This window comes from Haemorhous mexicanus, chromosome 18 (genome assembly GCF_027477595.1).
Source record: "Haemorhous mexicanus isolate bHaeMex1 chromosome 18, bHaeMex1.pri, whole genome shotgun sequence".
In the NCBI taxonomy this organism is placed as follows: Eukaryota; Metazoa; Chordata; class Aves; order Passeriformes; family Fringillidae; genus Haemorhous; species Haemorhous mexicanus.
In genome coordinates, this window is record NC_082358.1 from 15,034,966 (window position 1) to 15,050,409 (window position 15,444).

General features: G+C 48.2%; 1 protein-coding gene and 1 long non-coding RNA gene across 2 annotated transcripts in view; one reads left to right on the forward strand and one right to left on the reverse strand.

Annotated features, from left to right (window-relative positions):
- Window positions 1-1,136, reverse strand: part of PTPN1 (protein tyrosine phosphatase non-receptor type 1) — a 28,767-nt gene extending 27,631 nt beyond the window's left edge. The window contains exon 1 of the mRNA XM_059862474.1: window positions 985-1,136. Within this exon, the coding sequence (XP_059718457.1) occupies window positions 985-1,047 (63 nt within the window). The 5' untranslated portion in view covers window positions 1,048-1,136. The remainder of the gene's footprint in view (window positions 1-984) is intronic.
- Window positions 1,137-1,375: 239 nt separating this feature from the next.
- The window catches only part of LOC132335738 (uncharacterized), a 117,108-nt gene continuing 103,039 nt past the window's right edge, over window positions 1,376-15,444 (forward strand). Inside the window, exons 1-2 of the long non-coding RNA XR_009488726.1 lie at window positions 1,376-3,287; window positions 5,932-5,991. This is a non-coding gene — a long non-coding RNA (uncharacterized LOC132335738). The remainder of the gene's footprint in view (window positions 3,288-5,931; window positions 5,992-15,444) is intronic.

Consider the following 15,444-nt stretch of genomic DNA (forward strand, 5'->3'; position numbering starts at 1 on the left):
TGTCATTTTTCTCTAAATGCCAGACAACTGAAGGTGACCACCCTGCAAGCTATTGCTGTTAAAACTTGCCTGCTGCGATTCTGAAACTGAAGTCCATTTATTTCACTTTTACACGCCTCCTTCTCTCAATGGTCTATTGCCAGAGAAATTCACAATGAAAGAAGCGAAGCTCAACGTCTATGTTGCAAACGTGAACTTCAAGTCATTCATTTATGCAATATACCAGCTTAAACATTCGAATGGATGTTACAGCAATGCTGCCTGATCTGACTGAACACATCCGCCCAGTCATTCATGTATTTCAGCTTCTCTTAAACTTCATTTTACATAAAGGTGTGAAGAACTTTTATAGATAAAAGCACTAACTTCTGTGGCTTCCATGTGAAGCTGGATCCAGAAGACAAATACTATTGCAAGCATTCACGTTTGTCACAGGGTTGTTTTAAATATCACCAAAAAACCTAAATGCAGTAAATGACACAATAAAAACCCAGCACCAGCTAGTTGCACAAGTATTGCTAATTCGCTGCTTCAGGCTCTATGATTAAGGTGACTGAAAAGCCAAACGCATTTGATGCCCCCTTCGCTGCTTCTCTGTTCTAACCCAAAGACAAATCTGACGGATTGGCTGGCCCCGGCCCGGGAGGGGCAGCTCGAGCAGCTCAGCGGACCGATGTCCCCGCGGGGCTCCAGCGGCTGAGGCTGTGCCCGCGGCAGCTGCTCCGGGCAGGCAGCGCCGAGCGGGGCTGCCCCGGCCGGGACCCGCCCGCCCGCGGAGCGGGGCAGCTCCCGGCGCCCCCTGAAGCGGGGAGCGAGCGGAGCGCGGGGGCGGCGGTGCCCGGGCAGGGCAGGGCAGGGCAGGGCAGGGCTGGGCTGGCCTCGGGGCCGGGGCAGCACCGGTGGCATCGCGGGCAGCGGGAGGGAGGGACGGCAGGGAGCGCTCCCCGGCCGGGCCGGGCAGAGCCGGCGGGCGCTGCCCCTCACCTGGTAGATGGCGGGCCAGCTGGCGGCCTGGTCCAGCCGCTGGAACTCCTTCTCGATCTCCATGGCGGGGGCCTGGCCCCCCGCGCCGCTCCGGCTGCAGCTGCTGCCGAGGCCGCGGCGGCTCTGCCCGGCCCCCGCCCTCCCGCTGCCGCCGGAACTGCGCACCCGCCCCGGCGACGCGACGTCCGGGGCGGCGGGAGCGGGGCCGGGCCCGCCCCGCGCCCCCGGGGGCTGCGGGGGCCGCGCCGGGGGCAGCGCGCTCCGCCCGGGCCGCTGCCGTGCCCGCGGGCCCGCGGCCGCCGCCGGCTGCCAGCGGGGCGGGCCCGGGGCGCCCCCCAGCCCCCGCCGCCCCGGCCCGGCCCCGGGGACGGCGGCCCCGGCCCGGCGGAGGGGCCGCAGGGCGGCGGCGATGGCGAGGACGCGGCGGAGCGGGGCCATTCTGCCCCCGGGCCGGGCTGTCCCGGCCGCCAGGAACGGCTCGGGTCGGCTCGGGTCATGCGCTGGCCGCGGCGGGAGGGCCCGCAGTGCTGGCATTCCCCTGCGGGCAGGGCGCTGAGGGGACCGGCGGAGGGGCCGCAGGGCCGGGTCTGGCAGCGCACACGGCTTGGATGCGGGGCCGTGGGCTCGCTTAGCGACCGGCAGGACGTTCTCTCTTGCTGCAGACAGAAGATGGAGAGGGTTTTCGCTTTTCCGCGGTCTGCAGAATGAAATCGGTCGTGTCAGTTTCCCCATACCTTTGGATCTAAGGAAATCGACAAGCTCCGGATGGTATTTGATCATCTGTTCTCGGCGCTTGCATTCCTGCTCCGAAATGGCCATTGCTATCCAAGCTATAGTCCTGTCCAAGGAGACAAACCTGTCGGTCTACCTCAGCTTTTCCATAAGGCCATTCGTTTCCAAATGGAGTTGTAGCCTACACGTCTCAGAAAGCCCTCATCCGTAGTCCTGAATTTGAAATCCAGATATTCCAACCATACATAGATATCCCAAGTCATATATCACAAACAAATTGATATTTGGTTGAAGATTTCACAGAGTAACCTAGAAAATCAGTGTATCTTACATTTCTTCATAAATCTCTGTCCATCACAGTGGCAACAAGTGTGACAAGTAACATTTTAAATGTGTCAGTCTGGTTCAAGCAATGATTTTACTAAATAACTTCTGAGCTGATCGACTACTTCATAAATATTTGCTTTTATCTGTATATGCCCGTATAAAACAAGTAAGAAGCAAATTGCAGAGTGGCACCCATTCTGACTCTCGTTTTGGTGAAGCACAGCAAATTGATGGATGTGCTAAGGAATTCTGGCTTTTCTTTTATGTGCAACGATATCCAGGGCTAGAAAACTCAGACCTTCACAATATGCAGATACCAATTTATGCCAAATTCCAGAATAACTTGGGTTGGAAAATCCCTCCAAGACCACCAAATCCAAGCTGTGCCCAACCCCCACCTTGTCCCTAGCCCAGAGCTCTGAGTGCCACCTCCAGGAATTCCTGGGACATCCCCAGGATGGGCACTCCAAACCTCCCTGGGCAGTTCCCGTTCCTGAGCCCCCTTTCCATGGGGAAATTCCTGCTGTGTCCACCCTGAGCTGCCCTGGCCCAGCCTGGGGCCGTTCCCTCTGCTCCTGTCCCTGTTCCCGGGAGCACAGCCCGACCCCCCGGCTGTCCCCTCCTGGCAGGAGCTGTGCAGAGCCACAAGGGCCCCCCGAGCCTCCTCTGCTCCAGGCTGAGCCCCTTCCCAGCTCCCTCAGCCCCTCACAGGACACTCCGGACCCTTCCCAGCTTTGTGGATATGCTCCGGCATGAAAGCTGTATCTCTTTGGCACCTTGTGCCCACAGCGTTCAGGTGCCCAGCCCTGGAGAGGACACCGGCATGCTCGGGGCTGCTCAGCCTGGTTTGCTGGACCCTTTGATGCCTGATCCGCGTGGGAGCAGCAGCAGCGGTGAGGGGCCCATGTGGCCTCAGTGTCTGCGTGAGGAGAGGGACGGGAGCTGGGCAGAGGGGACAGCCGGGCAGTGCCACACGGCAGTGGTGACAACCTGGCAGTGTCACACGGCAGCGGGGACAGCCGGGCAGCAGGGACAGCCTGGCAGTGCCACACGGCAGTGGTGACAACCTGGCAGTGCCACACGGCAGCGGGGACAGCCGGGCAGAGGGATTCGGCTGGGACAGACCTGCCAGGGGGCAGGTGAGCGGAGGTGAGAGCGACAAGGAGATGCGACATCACAGACCGAGCTAGGACTCAACGCCGGGCCGGGGGTCAGAGAGCCTCGTCAGGCCCGTGGTACCTCAGGTGTGTGAGAGCTGGGGGGTCCCTCAGATGTGTGTGAGGATTGGGGGGCGTTCGCTCAGGTATGTGAGGATTGAGGGGTTACACAGATGCGCGCGAGCCCGGGTCCCTCAGGTGTGCGCGAGCCCGGGTCCCTCAGGTGTGCGCGAGCCCGGGTCCCTCAGGTGTGCGCGAGCTGGGGTTACACAGGTGTGCGCGAGCCGGGGTTACACAGGTGTGCGCGAGCCCGGGTCCCTCAGGTGTGCGCGAGCCCGGGTCCCTCAGGTGTGCGCGAGCTGGGGTTACACAGGTGTGCGCGAGCCGGGGTTACACAGGTGTGCGCGAGCCCGGGTCCCTCGGGTGTGCGCGAGCCCGGGTCCCTCAGGTGTGCGCGAGCCCGGGTCCCTCAGGTGTGCGCGAGCCCGGGTCCCTCAGGTGTGCGCGAGCCCGGGTCCCTCAGGTGTGCGCGGTCCGGGGTTACACAGGTGTGCGCGGTCCGGGGTTACACAGGTATGTGAGGGCTGCCGGTTTACACAGGTGTGAGGTCCCGGGTCCCTCAGGTGTGCACGAGCCGGGGTTACCCAGGTGTGTGAGGGCTGAAGGGTTACACAGGTGTGCAGTCCCTGGTCCCTCAGGTGTGCAGTCCCTGGTCCCTCAGGTGTGCACGAGCTGGGGTTACACAGGTATGTGAGGGCTGAAGGGTTACACAGGTGTGAGGTCCCGGGTCCCTCAGGTGTGCACGAGCCGGGGTTACCCAGGTGTGTGAGGGCTGAAGGGTTACACAGGTGTGCAGTCCCTGGTCCCTCAGGTGTGCACGAGCTGGGGTTACACAGGTATGTGAGGGCTGAAGGGTTACACAGGTGTGAGGTCCCGGGTCCCTCAGGTGTGCTCGGCCCCGGGCCCTGTCCCAGGCCGCAGCCGGGTCGCTGTCCCGGCGGAGCTCCGGCGGGGAGCCCCCGGCAGAAGGCCCCTGCGGCAGCGGCATCCCGCAGTCCCGCAGTCCCGCAGTGCCGCGGTCCCGCAGCGCTGCAGGAGCCGCTGGGTGTCACTGCTCCATCGCGGTGCTGCGGCAGCGCACGGAGCCGGAGTCCAGCCCTGCCCGCCGCCCGCGCCCCCTTCCGCAGCAGCGCCGGGGCCGGGTGGGCAGGGCACAGCTCCTCCTGCGAGTTTTTACACTATTTCTTTCCATTCCTCGTTGTGAAGAGGTACTTTTCCAGGGGCTGAATATTTCAGTCTGAAATGCTTCTGGAGGGAAAATTTGCCCTGGCATAGTTTGGTTTGTTTTGTAAGGTTTCTTTGGTGGCTTCTGAACTATTTCCTTCTTAGTAGGAAGCAGTACAAATTAAAAAAAAAAAAAACAACAAACCAACCAGACATCTTACAATATAATTTATTGATGGTTGGGATAGAATAGGAAAGGTAATAGGACTGTCTGGATTGGAATTGTTACATCTGTTTTCATGACTTTCCAGTCCTGGCTTGCAATGGAAAAAGGGTAAATTATTCCATGGATTTATAGCTTCAGCTGAAGCCAGAGGGGGTTTACCCCAGTGCTGAATTGGACTCAACTGGCTCCACACTTTTGGATACCTGTCCCAGTAGAGCTGAAGGTCTGAAATACATTCCAGCCAAGAATATGGGCTGGAAGCGGCCACTTGGATCAGACATCTGTGCCCTACAAACATGTCCACCCCTTAATACATATTTAATCCTCAAATTGTGCCTCCACACAAATGCAGAGCAGTAAAAAATTTCCTAACAGCCTTTATGAAATTTATGATCTACCTTACAAAATACTAAAAGTTGCAAAATCTGCAAAGTATTGCAGGAAAAAAAAACCCACAGAAGAGATTAAAAGTATTACTGGTGTCTTAGATCCATATAATAATGGAGGATTAGGTAAATGAAAATGTTCCGTGGTCTCAGGACACAACCCTTCTTGCACTTTGCACAGGAAGGCAGTCCATTCCCAAAATAAGCTCTCAGGCTTTGGCTTTTGGGAAACGAGTTCTGGGTGGGGTGGGATGGAACCTGAATGCTGTAAACAAGGCCACGATGCAAAAAAACTCTGCTTACCACCTCTGGTAAAGGAAAATAACGTGTGTGTGTGTGTGTGTGTGCCTGGGCAGCTTCTGCTGGTTGGGATCTTTTAGAGCCCCCACGGGTTTGCAGGGTGGCTCACAGCCTGCTGTGGCAGGAGCGGGTAGAGGCAGAAATCTTTAATCACAGCTGTTAATGACTGTCTCACCGTTGGGTGGCACTCCAGCCCGTACTGCTCGTGGCCATCACAGCCTGGGTTTTACTCGTACACAGGATTTTTAAGCCAAGTAGTAACGATTAGGAAGACTTTTTTTATGGCTAATGTGATAATAGAGTACAATTACACTTGCAGAGCTGGCTTTAGTTTCACAGCATTAGGCTTCAGGAGGTCTGTGTTGAAATCTTGCTAGATTGTTTAGTTTTCTAAATAAAGATTTCCATATGCAGTTGGTTCTGTCATGAGGGACTCAGGTGTGATGGACTCTCTCGTGTCAGAAGAGATGTGTGTGTGTCTGACTGTAAGGTAATTTATCCCCAGGCTTTCAAGTTTGATGCTTTATGCAGTGTTTTAGATTAGTGAGAGAATGTTTTCAGCAGCCCTTTCCTTAAATGATCCTTTTCCTTGCAGCAGATGCAGCATCCCTGAGTCTGGAATCGCTTTCACCTCCACTTGCAGGGCTGCAGAACGGTGAGTGCTCCACTCTGCACATCTCTCTCTGGCAAGCAGAAACATTTTGCCCCTCAGACTGAAGATACAAACGTTCAATGTCTGTGTTTCATTCCTTGTGGCTGCTGGTTTACAAACGCAGGGGAGCATTAGCTGTGTGCTTACTGACACAGCACAGGATCCTGCTGAGACAGTGCTGTGTCCTGGTGGCACTGCCAGTGCAGCACGGCAGTCAGGGCAAGCAGTTGCTGCAGATTTACCTGGCATTCCTGCAGGTTCTGCAGTCTGCCCCGAGTGCCAGGCTGCCAGCAGCCTTAGCCTGGGGCACAGTGAGCTCTATCTATGATTTGCTGGCTGTGCTTGAGGCTGGGTATCCAAGGCAAAGTGTGTGGCAGCAATATCGACCCAGCCTCACCTCCTCTGCCACCTGCTGCTGGTTTCTGTGGTGTCCCACCCCTGCAGGTCTGCCAGCCCCAGGGTTTATGCAGCTGCACTTGGGAATGGAGATGGGAACACAGCTACTTTTAAAAATACCAAAATCCCTCCAAAACCACCACCACCACCAAAAACCACACCCCACAAAAAAAAAGAAAAAAAAAAAAAAGTTTTCTTCTGGATTAGTGTTAAGCAAGATTAGGTCTCTAGTACAATAAACCACATGACACATAAACAATATTTCTAGAACAACAGAATACATTGATGCTGGTGCAGGAGGAGAACAGAAGATTAATATCTGTACCATAAACTTGTATTACCACTCAAGACTCCATCCTGAGACACCCCAGCTAATTCTACAATTTCAGTGATTCACAGTGTTCAAAAATGCTGCTGTTGTTGTTATTATTATTATTATTATTATTATTATTATTATTATTATTATTATTATTATTATTATTATTATTATTATTATATTTGTGACAAAATCCATGCCAGCCATAAGTAAGACTGTAGTTACAACAAATATCTTGCTTGGAAAGACCAGCCTGAATTCCTTTTTGTCTAGGAGGAGAACAAAAGCCCTCTCATTTGAGGTAAGAATTTAAGTGGAAAAATAGTGACAGGAAAATAAAATCTTATCCATTTTAATCAGGTTTTCCTTGAAACAAGTGTGACTATTTTTATATAGTCCTCTAAAGAGCAGCTCTTTCTGGAGGCACATCTTAGTACTTTCACAGTGTGAGAGTTTTGTCACTCTATTTATTTCCCATAATGGAAGAGGAGCTCAGATCAACTCCCTTTTGCTGAGTCCGGGGGGCTCAATAAAACTGCTTGGGAAACTACCACCACATTTGGGATGGCAGCAGGGAGATTTACACGTTCTATTTCTCCTGCACTGTATATAAACAAGTATCTTTCATCTTACAAGTGAGATACAGTAAAAAAGTCTGGCCCGATTTGAAAAGCAAATGAGACAGAAAAATCCTCCTGCAGGGCAAAGAAACCTCAGTGCATGGCTGGCCTTGGTGACCACCTGCCAGGAGAAGAGGGACCTATGAAACTTTCCTCTGATGGGTTATCTGAATCTTATCTGCTCAAACACTTCAGAGTTCAGCAAAAGCAGCCAAAGTCAATTTCTGCTTCGGGTGTTTAAAGCAAAAATAAACAGAAGGGAGAAGTTGTGTGTGGGCAGAGGAGGCGTTGGGGTGGAGAACGGGCAGGGTGGTGGGACTGGGGAGGGAATGGTTTAACCCACGCTGGCTCTTCTGAAATCCCCTTGGGTCTATCCGTTGTTTTCTCAAATGAAAACGAAATTGCACAATCCGTAACTGTGGTGGTGGAGAGCTGCTGGTGCTCTCTCTGACCTGCCAAGTAGGTGAAACAATTGTCAGTATAAATTAGAGAACAACTGTGTCATTATTGAGTGACAGTTATCTGGTTCTGCAAAGCCTGGAAAATGCCTTCTGAAATGTGTGAAGCAGAGTTTTCAGGTCTTTGTTAATATTTTAAAGAACTAAACCCCAAACCAAACCCCTTCTCAGTGTGCACTGTCAGATGATTGAGATGAGTTATCTGCTCTGTGCCTCCACCCTCCCACCTGGATCAGGTGTTCTCAGCCCAGACATCCAGCTACCTTAACGCTGAATGGAAATGGAAATGGAAATGGAAATGGTTGTATTTCACCTGTCATTTCTCTTTCAGCCTGTTAACTCTTTGTCTATTGAATGTAAGGGCTTGTGTTCTCTGCTAACCTGCACCACTGGCCTTCAGAGCTGCTCTGTTCCAAAGGAAGCTCCAAGAATGATTGTGCCAGTTTAGTGTCTTTAAAAATCAGTTATTTTCTCTGTCTGTGGCATCAGGCATACCAGATAGGAATCCTCTCTGAGTGCCCCTGATACTGAATCACAAGCTTTTCTTTATAAAGAAAACCCTTCCAACAGGAAGGAATCTCTCTTTTGTAGCTGTTAAAATAGGAGAAAATTTAACCAAACCGATTTATTCTGGTTGCTATGAGAAATGTTGCCAGTGAAAACATGGAACACCTACAAAATATCAACATTTCACTGCTATCTGCATGGAGATCAATATGAATGGGTCACAGTGACCTCTCAGGGAGCATGTGTGCGTGGCAACCAAAACTAATATGTATTTTAAGGACTAAGGTCCTTAAAAAAACAGAAACCACCTTTATCCACAGAGGATCTGTTCCCAACAGGATAATTTCTATACTATTTTACAGTTGGTTTCAGGGAAATTTTAGCTTTTTTATTGTTGTAGTTGGGGTTTTTCTCCCACAAAGAACTTAAGATGAAACAAGGGACTTCATTTCTGCTACAGCAAAGTATTTTTAATGCTTTCAATTAGAATATCTTGTTTTATGAAGTGAAAAATCTCTACTGCCAGAGCATAGTTTGAAGTGCAGGAAAAGGTGGTGACTTCACAGGAAATTGCAATTTTTCAGTGAAGCAGCATCTCTGAAATTCATTCCACCATGTAACACTTCAGTGAACCACAATAGTCTGGGGTTCAAGGTTTACTTTCCTTGTCTGAAATAGAAATATGTAGCTGAGCTTGGAAGAGCAGGGATTGAGCACTGCTTGGGAATGTTTTAGCAAGGCATCCTTTGTGCAAAAATGCTGTTTCTGGAGGAGAAAACACTTGTGGATGTGTAATTTTTACAAGACATCTGAGCCTCAGATGGAATTTGTAGCCAAAGGCAGAGAGTGTGAGAGACCCTCCCATTCTGGAAGGTGGAGGTCCAGTGGTCAGTGCTGGCAGTCCCAGCTTTGCCTCGAGCCTCCCGTGCCTCAGAGAGGAGTCTCAAAGAACTGGCTCTCTGAGATTTGTCTGCCTCTTGCAAGGGTGGCGTGCTCATGTTCTCCTCTTGGAAAAGATTTGGACCACCTTTAGTTGTTCCAGTTTGGAACACAGCCAGATTTTGATACTTGAGGATATGTCTCAGATATTTACTCCTGGCCAGCCTCAGGTGCTTCAGGCTGTGGTTGCATCCAAAGGCTCCCAGCCTTTGTGCAGCCCCTCTCCTGTGCATGCTGGTCTCACTGCTCCTCTTTGGGAGGGGTTTGTACCCTGCCTGTCCCGCATGTGTTGCCCAGATGAGCAGAGCCACGGGATGCATGATCCACCTCGTGGCCGGGACTTCTGGCACCGTGTCCCTGCTTGGGATAGGTGGGGCTCTGCACACCCAAAACCAAAATGCTGTGTGGGGACAATAAGACAGTTGGGGCTCGTTTGTGTTTAGGTTTGCACATTCTGCACACAAGCCATTGATCCCATGTAAATAATGAACAAGAGGAAATCCATTAAATAAGTTATTCAAAATATCACAGAACTTGTCAAATTAATGATTTCACAAGAGGCATCCAACCAATTGTTTTTGCAATACAGCAGTTTTTTAGGATTAAAGAAAATCCAAACTGTTGGCAGGCAAAATCCAGTTGAGGTGAGATCAAAATTTTGCATTAGAGCTTAAAAGTATGGAAAATGTTGAATGGAATAATTGTCAAATTTTTTTAAAGTTTTATTTTTTTCTCTCATGAAGCAGGTTTTATCAATGCAAAGCCAGGCATAGGAGAAGGATGAATGTATGAGCCTCAGGGCAGTTGATGTTGACCAAAGAGTGGTAAATGCTCAGTAATGAAGCTTTGGCCAAAGAGAAGTGGCTCAGTGAGATGTGAAGCTAGCAGAGCATCCATTACAAATTAAGAGATGAATCTGTGGCTGCTTTGAAAATACTCTTTATTGCTCAAACTAAGAGCGGTTGTTCAATAAGAACAACTTACAAAAGGGATGGAAAAAATAATGCTACAATTATGGTTTAAATGTTATGAGATTAGAAAACGAAAATAACTTCTCATTTAGTCATTATGAAATAAAGTCAGATTGATAGGTAATATTTTCTCCATGTCGGGGTTTTAACTCAATGAACATTTCTGAAGCCAGGAAAATCTTTCACTGATAATGTGACTTGACAAAAATTCCCTTTCATTAATCCATGTATAGATGTGGGTAGGTGAAGCTTGCAGTTCACTGTAGGCACTGCCCATGGTATTTCAGCAGTGCTCAGGTTTATCAGCTGTCATCATTAACTGTGCCTGTATTGCTCCTGCTGATCAGCAGGTCCTGGGATGGTGAGATAAGCAAGGTGTGAGAGGTTTATAGACACTGGCAGCCCAGCTAAAACTCTCCATGGAGCAGATATGTGGGCTTGGGCAGGGCATGTTTCTGGGAAGAGTGGGGATGCTATTGTCCAGATTTGTCTCATTTCAGCTTAAGTAGTTTCAGATTGCAATGAAACATAATGTTTGTGAACTTTTTCACTTTGTATGTCCCTGATGACTGGGTATATTCAGCTGGAAAGGGGTTTGGACACTCCACTTACTGGTGCTGTGGGTCTGATGAGCTGGGCCAAAAGGAATTGCTGAAATTGGCATTTGGAATGTACATGAGATATTCATGAGTCTAGTTCAGCCTCACACTGTGGCAGGAAGTGCATAGCTCATTTCCCAGGCTGTCCTTCCTGCCTGCAGTGAGCAGGAAGGAGTCCTTGAAGAGGCACTGAAATTCAGAGAGCGGTCTGGTGGCATTTGCTGGGCAGCCTCAAATCCCAGAGTAGCTGAAATGCAGCATTTTCTGTGAAGAGCCCAAGAACTCCAAGATATCCAAGGTGATGGATATCTTCAGAAGATTTTCTTGAGAATTACATTTTAAATTACTGACATACATTTGTTTCCAGAATTAATTCCACTATAGACTATCCTAAGATCCATAGACAGTTCAGGAAATTTCTCCTATAAACTTCTGTAGGTCAGTGGCTGCAATGCTACAGCTGTGGGTATCAGTGATGGAACTCTGGTGGTTGTCAATCAGGCATTCTAAATTCATATCAGCAATACCCATTGCAGTTGTTGCTATTCGAATATTTCCTAGTCCTTTTTATATTTATTATTATTTTATTTCTGTGCTCAGTAGTTAGTTTGGAAGCTTGTTGGTCTTTGTTTTTAACCCAGCACCTCAATTACTGTTATGAAGAGACTTACAAGATTGTTTTCCTGTCCTTAAGCCACCTTCTGAGTTTTGTGTACTAACACTGCAAAGTCTCTACTTAAAGACCTGTTTAATATTTAACTCAAATAAACAGAACAGAGATTTTTTTAAAATACAAATTAATTGCAGACCAAAAAAATAAATCTTTGGATTATTGTGTTTCAAATAATTTGAAGTAAAAATCAAGAAAGAATGGACCTTTTGGAGCACTTCAGCAAGTGCTGCAAAGAGTAGAATGGAAAGTATCAACTATTTCAGGACATCTTTTTGCTGTGTGCTGTCTGTGTTAATCAGGTTGGTGCTTTGGAGTAGTAACCTAAGAAGGTGCTGTACAGAAAAGCAAAAGCAAAATATTGGACCTGACATAGTTCATTGAATTTTCTGCTGATTTGTCCTCAGCCTCATTCCCTAAACTCCCTCTTCCCAGGCACGGTGATAACTTTCTGCTTGTTGCTGTTTTTTCCACCGTGGAGCTCCTGTCCCAGTGCCAGCACATGATGTTCCTGGTTAGAGCCGTGACGTCAAATGGCATCTGGCTCCAGGCCAGGGAATGCTGCTGGGAAGGAGTGAATGAATGAATGAATGAATGGATTTCTGAGCTCACATTGGAGCTGCCTCTTTCAGAGCCAGCAATCCTCTGCAGTGCTCAGTCAGCTGGGTAATGGACATTTATCAGTGCTCCTTAGCAGAACTGCAAGGAGCTTCAGTGGGGACTCACAGTGTGGACAGCAGGTCGGGAAAAATGTCATAAACTTCAGGTTCAGAACTGGGAATAGTCAGGAGAAGCACGAAGGAAGAAAGATGTGATTCAGTGCAAAGTGACTGTTAAATTCTAAATATAGTAAGTGGAAGAAGCCTGAGCCTGGAATAGTTACTGTCTAGTGCTCAGAAACTGAAAGAGAGCACACATTCCAAACTGTAAACATTCCTGTGAGCTAACACAGTAACAATGCATTTCTTTTAAAAATAATATCCTTATCTCTGCATGACAATACGCTTCTGTTACCTGTACATTTGCAAAACTGAGGGATCAAAATTATCAAAATTCCAGTCAGGATTCACCATCATTGTCTGTATGAAGTTTTAGTTATTGCAGCCAGGTTCCATGTCCTCTCTGATGCCCAGCCTTGCATGGAAGAAATAATCTTCCTGTGACAATACTGTACCTGCTTGTCTTCAGTTTCATTATCTGGAGCTCTTCAACAGCTTTTGCACAGAAAGAGTAAATGGAACATTTAGAGCATCCTCAGAAGTTAGCTACTGCTTAGGTCTGGCAGGAGAACAGAGCACAGTCTTGAATTTATAAGGGATAAGGGAATTCACATATGGAAGCTACACGGATGGATGAAGTGGCATACCATGCCAGCTGGGCCCTTCTGATGTGCAAAACCAGGAACTGATGAATTGAGGGCTGTCTAGTAGTACTCAGAGTTCTTCAAGGCACACAGCAAAGAACAGCATTGAACGCATCTGTGCACTCAGAGGGTCACAAGAAATGTTTTACTGTTCCATAATTTAAAGACACTGCAATCCAGACTGAGAAAGAATTCACACTTCTAAATTAATTTTGCTAATTGCTGCTATTCGTCCATGAATATAAAGGTGCACTCTAAATCTTCCACTCAGTAGGAAGCAGTATAACAATTATAACTATTTTGGCATCCAAGAGATGCACAATACCCCGTTGGAGAAAAATACCTGTATTCTTGGCTGTATTTACATGTTTCTGTGAAAGGATTCATGCTTCTCCCTCATGGGCCCCTCCAAGCCCTCCCCATGCCCCTCTCCACCCCTCTCACCTCCGCAGAGGCCCTGCTGCAGACCCAGCCTCTGGCTTTAATGCTCCAGGGCTCCTCTCCTCAGAGGTTCCACAGCTCCTTTTTTCCCACAGAAGTAAAGGGAGCAGTAGGGGGAGTGGGAGCTTTGTAATGGGTGGACCTCCAAACTTTGTATTTTACCTGGGTTAGTTCCCCCAAATTTCCACGCTGCTGGCCCAACCAATTCAATCTGTTTTGGTCAGCTGATAATAGGGCTGGACTGTATGGTGGCACTTCTGAATCCAGACAGTGTCACAACACATGACTACAAAGAGCTCAATAATGACAATTAACTGGACTTCCTTGAACCTTCCGAGAAATATTCTGATTTATTCATAGCAAAGGTTCAGAGCTGCTCATGTTTTAATTGAACCACTTCACTCATCCCTAAATGAAAACAGTTGCAAACAGTGTCCAACGTACATAGCCCCAGGCACTGTAAAACAATCAGATGAAAAGACTTTTCTTTGTCTTATTTATTTACTTGAAGCTAAAGAAAATGCCAAAATTCTGCCCTTGAATAAATCACCACTTTTTACATACTTTACCCCAGGCACAAGTTCCAGTTTTTTCCTAACTTATGAGTTGTTTTTGTTTGTATTTGTGTTTGTATATTTTTTATATCTGAGTTGTTTACTTTTCCTGCTTCTTAAAATTGTCTCTTCTCTTTAGAAGTAGAGGAGAAGGAAAGAAATTGAGGCGAAACCACAACATGTTTTCATTTTCATGTAACAAACAGATCTTTTTTCACAAGCTTCTTGAGGCACTAAATACCAAATATGGCATGAGACAATAAATTATAAAATTCTTCAGAGAATGCAGAGCTGGGAAAAGAAGAGATTCAAGTGTTTGCAACATGTTTTGAGAGAGATAGCTGACTGAGAATTCATTAACTCTACATTGTCTCATTATCTGTATTTGTAAAAGACACTCGTGTTATTATTTATCCTTGTGCTGCTCACTGGCAGTGCGACAGTCCTCACGAGTGTATGTACCATTATTTCTGTTTTTGAAATGCCTCTCTTACAAATTTAGCAAAATGCCCATGAAGCTGAGGCTGCCATGTTCAGAATGAGTGTCTGTGTCAGTCTGCACTGGTGGCTGCTTGGTGAGTGCTCTGTGGTTTGCAAATTGAACCCTGAGTAGTGCAACAGCTCAGGTAATCAGCACTAGAGAAGCAGGGGCAGGTGTAAAACTTCACTTGCCACTCGATGCAGAAGGGGCTGAGGTGGCTGAGTTACACTGCCAGGAGCATTCCCTTTCTTGTGGCACTGCAGTGTAAGGAGGAACAATCAGTTTGTACCACCCCGAAGGAGGGTTCTGCAGAAACAAAGTGATGTAAGGGGGGCTCAGGGTAAGGAGGCTGAGTTTGGGTGGTAAATTAGTCTGTATGAGCTTTCTGTCAGAAGCCTCAGACACCTTCACATCAGGATTGGATATCATTTCCTAGAGTCTCTGTGGGGCATGGAATGGTCCAGCAAGGATCCCAGCGTGCCCATGTCCTGCAGGGACCCAGTCAGAGCCCAGGGACACCCAGCAGAGCCATTTAGTTTCTCCACCCTGGGTTCTGTCACTGTGTCCTGGCTTCACCTCCTCTCACGCAAAGTAGAATTCTTTCCTTCCTTGATCATTCGGTGTAACATTCATTTCTTATCACCACATGAACCTCACATACCTATGTGCTCAAACAAACGGCAAAAATTAGCTGGGCAGGTCCTGCAAAAGGCCCAAGCATTTAACGTGTCCCACTTTAACAACCTCCACTGAAAAATGTAAGTGTCATTGATAATGAGATGATGAATGAGACAGGGAACAATTCCTGTCTTATACCTCCTCCTGCTGCTGTAGAACTCAGAGGTGAACTCTGCATGTTGAGGTTTGTCCTGAGAAAAATGAACACTGAAAGGTAAATAGTTGTGAACTTGCTGTATCAAGGACTGCACTGATTATTTTAATTATGAATGAAGAAAACAGTCTTCTGGCTTTGGAGCTCTGCAGTGGTTAAAATTGTGAACTAATTTTATACACGAGACCTTTATAGATTAGACCACACGCCTGAATTGTGTTACAACCTCCCAACCCCTTCTGATGGCAGAAGCTGCAGAATGAGAAGCTGAACTCTGTGTTAAGCCAGATCAGCACCAAAGGTACCCAA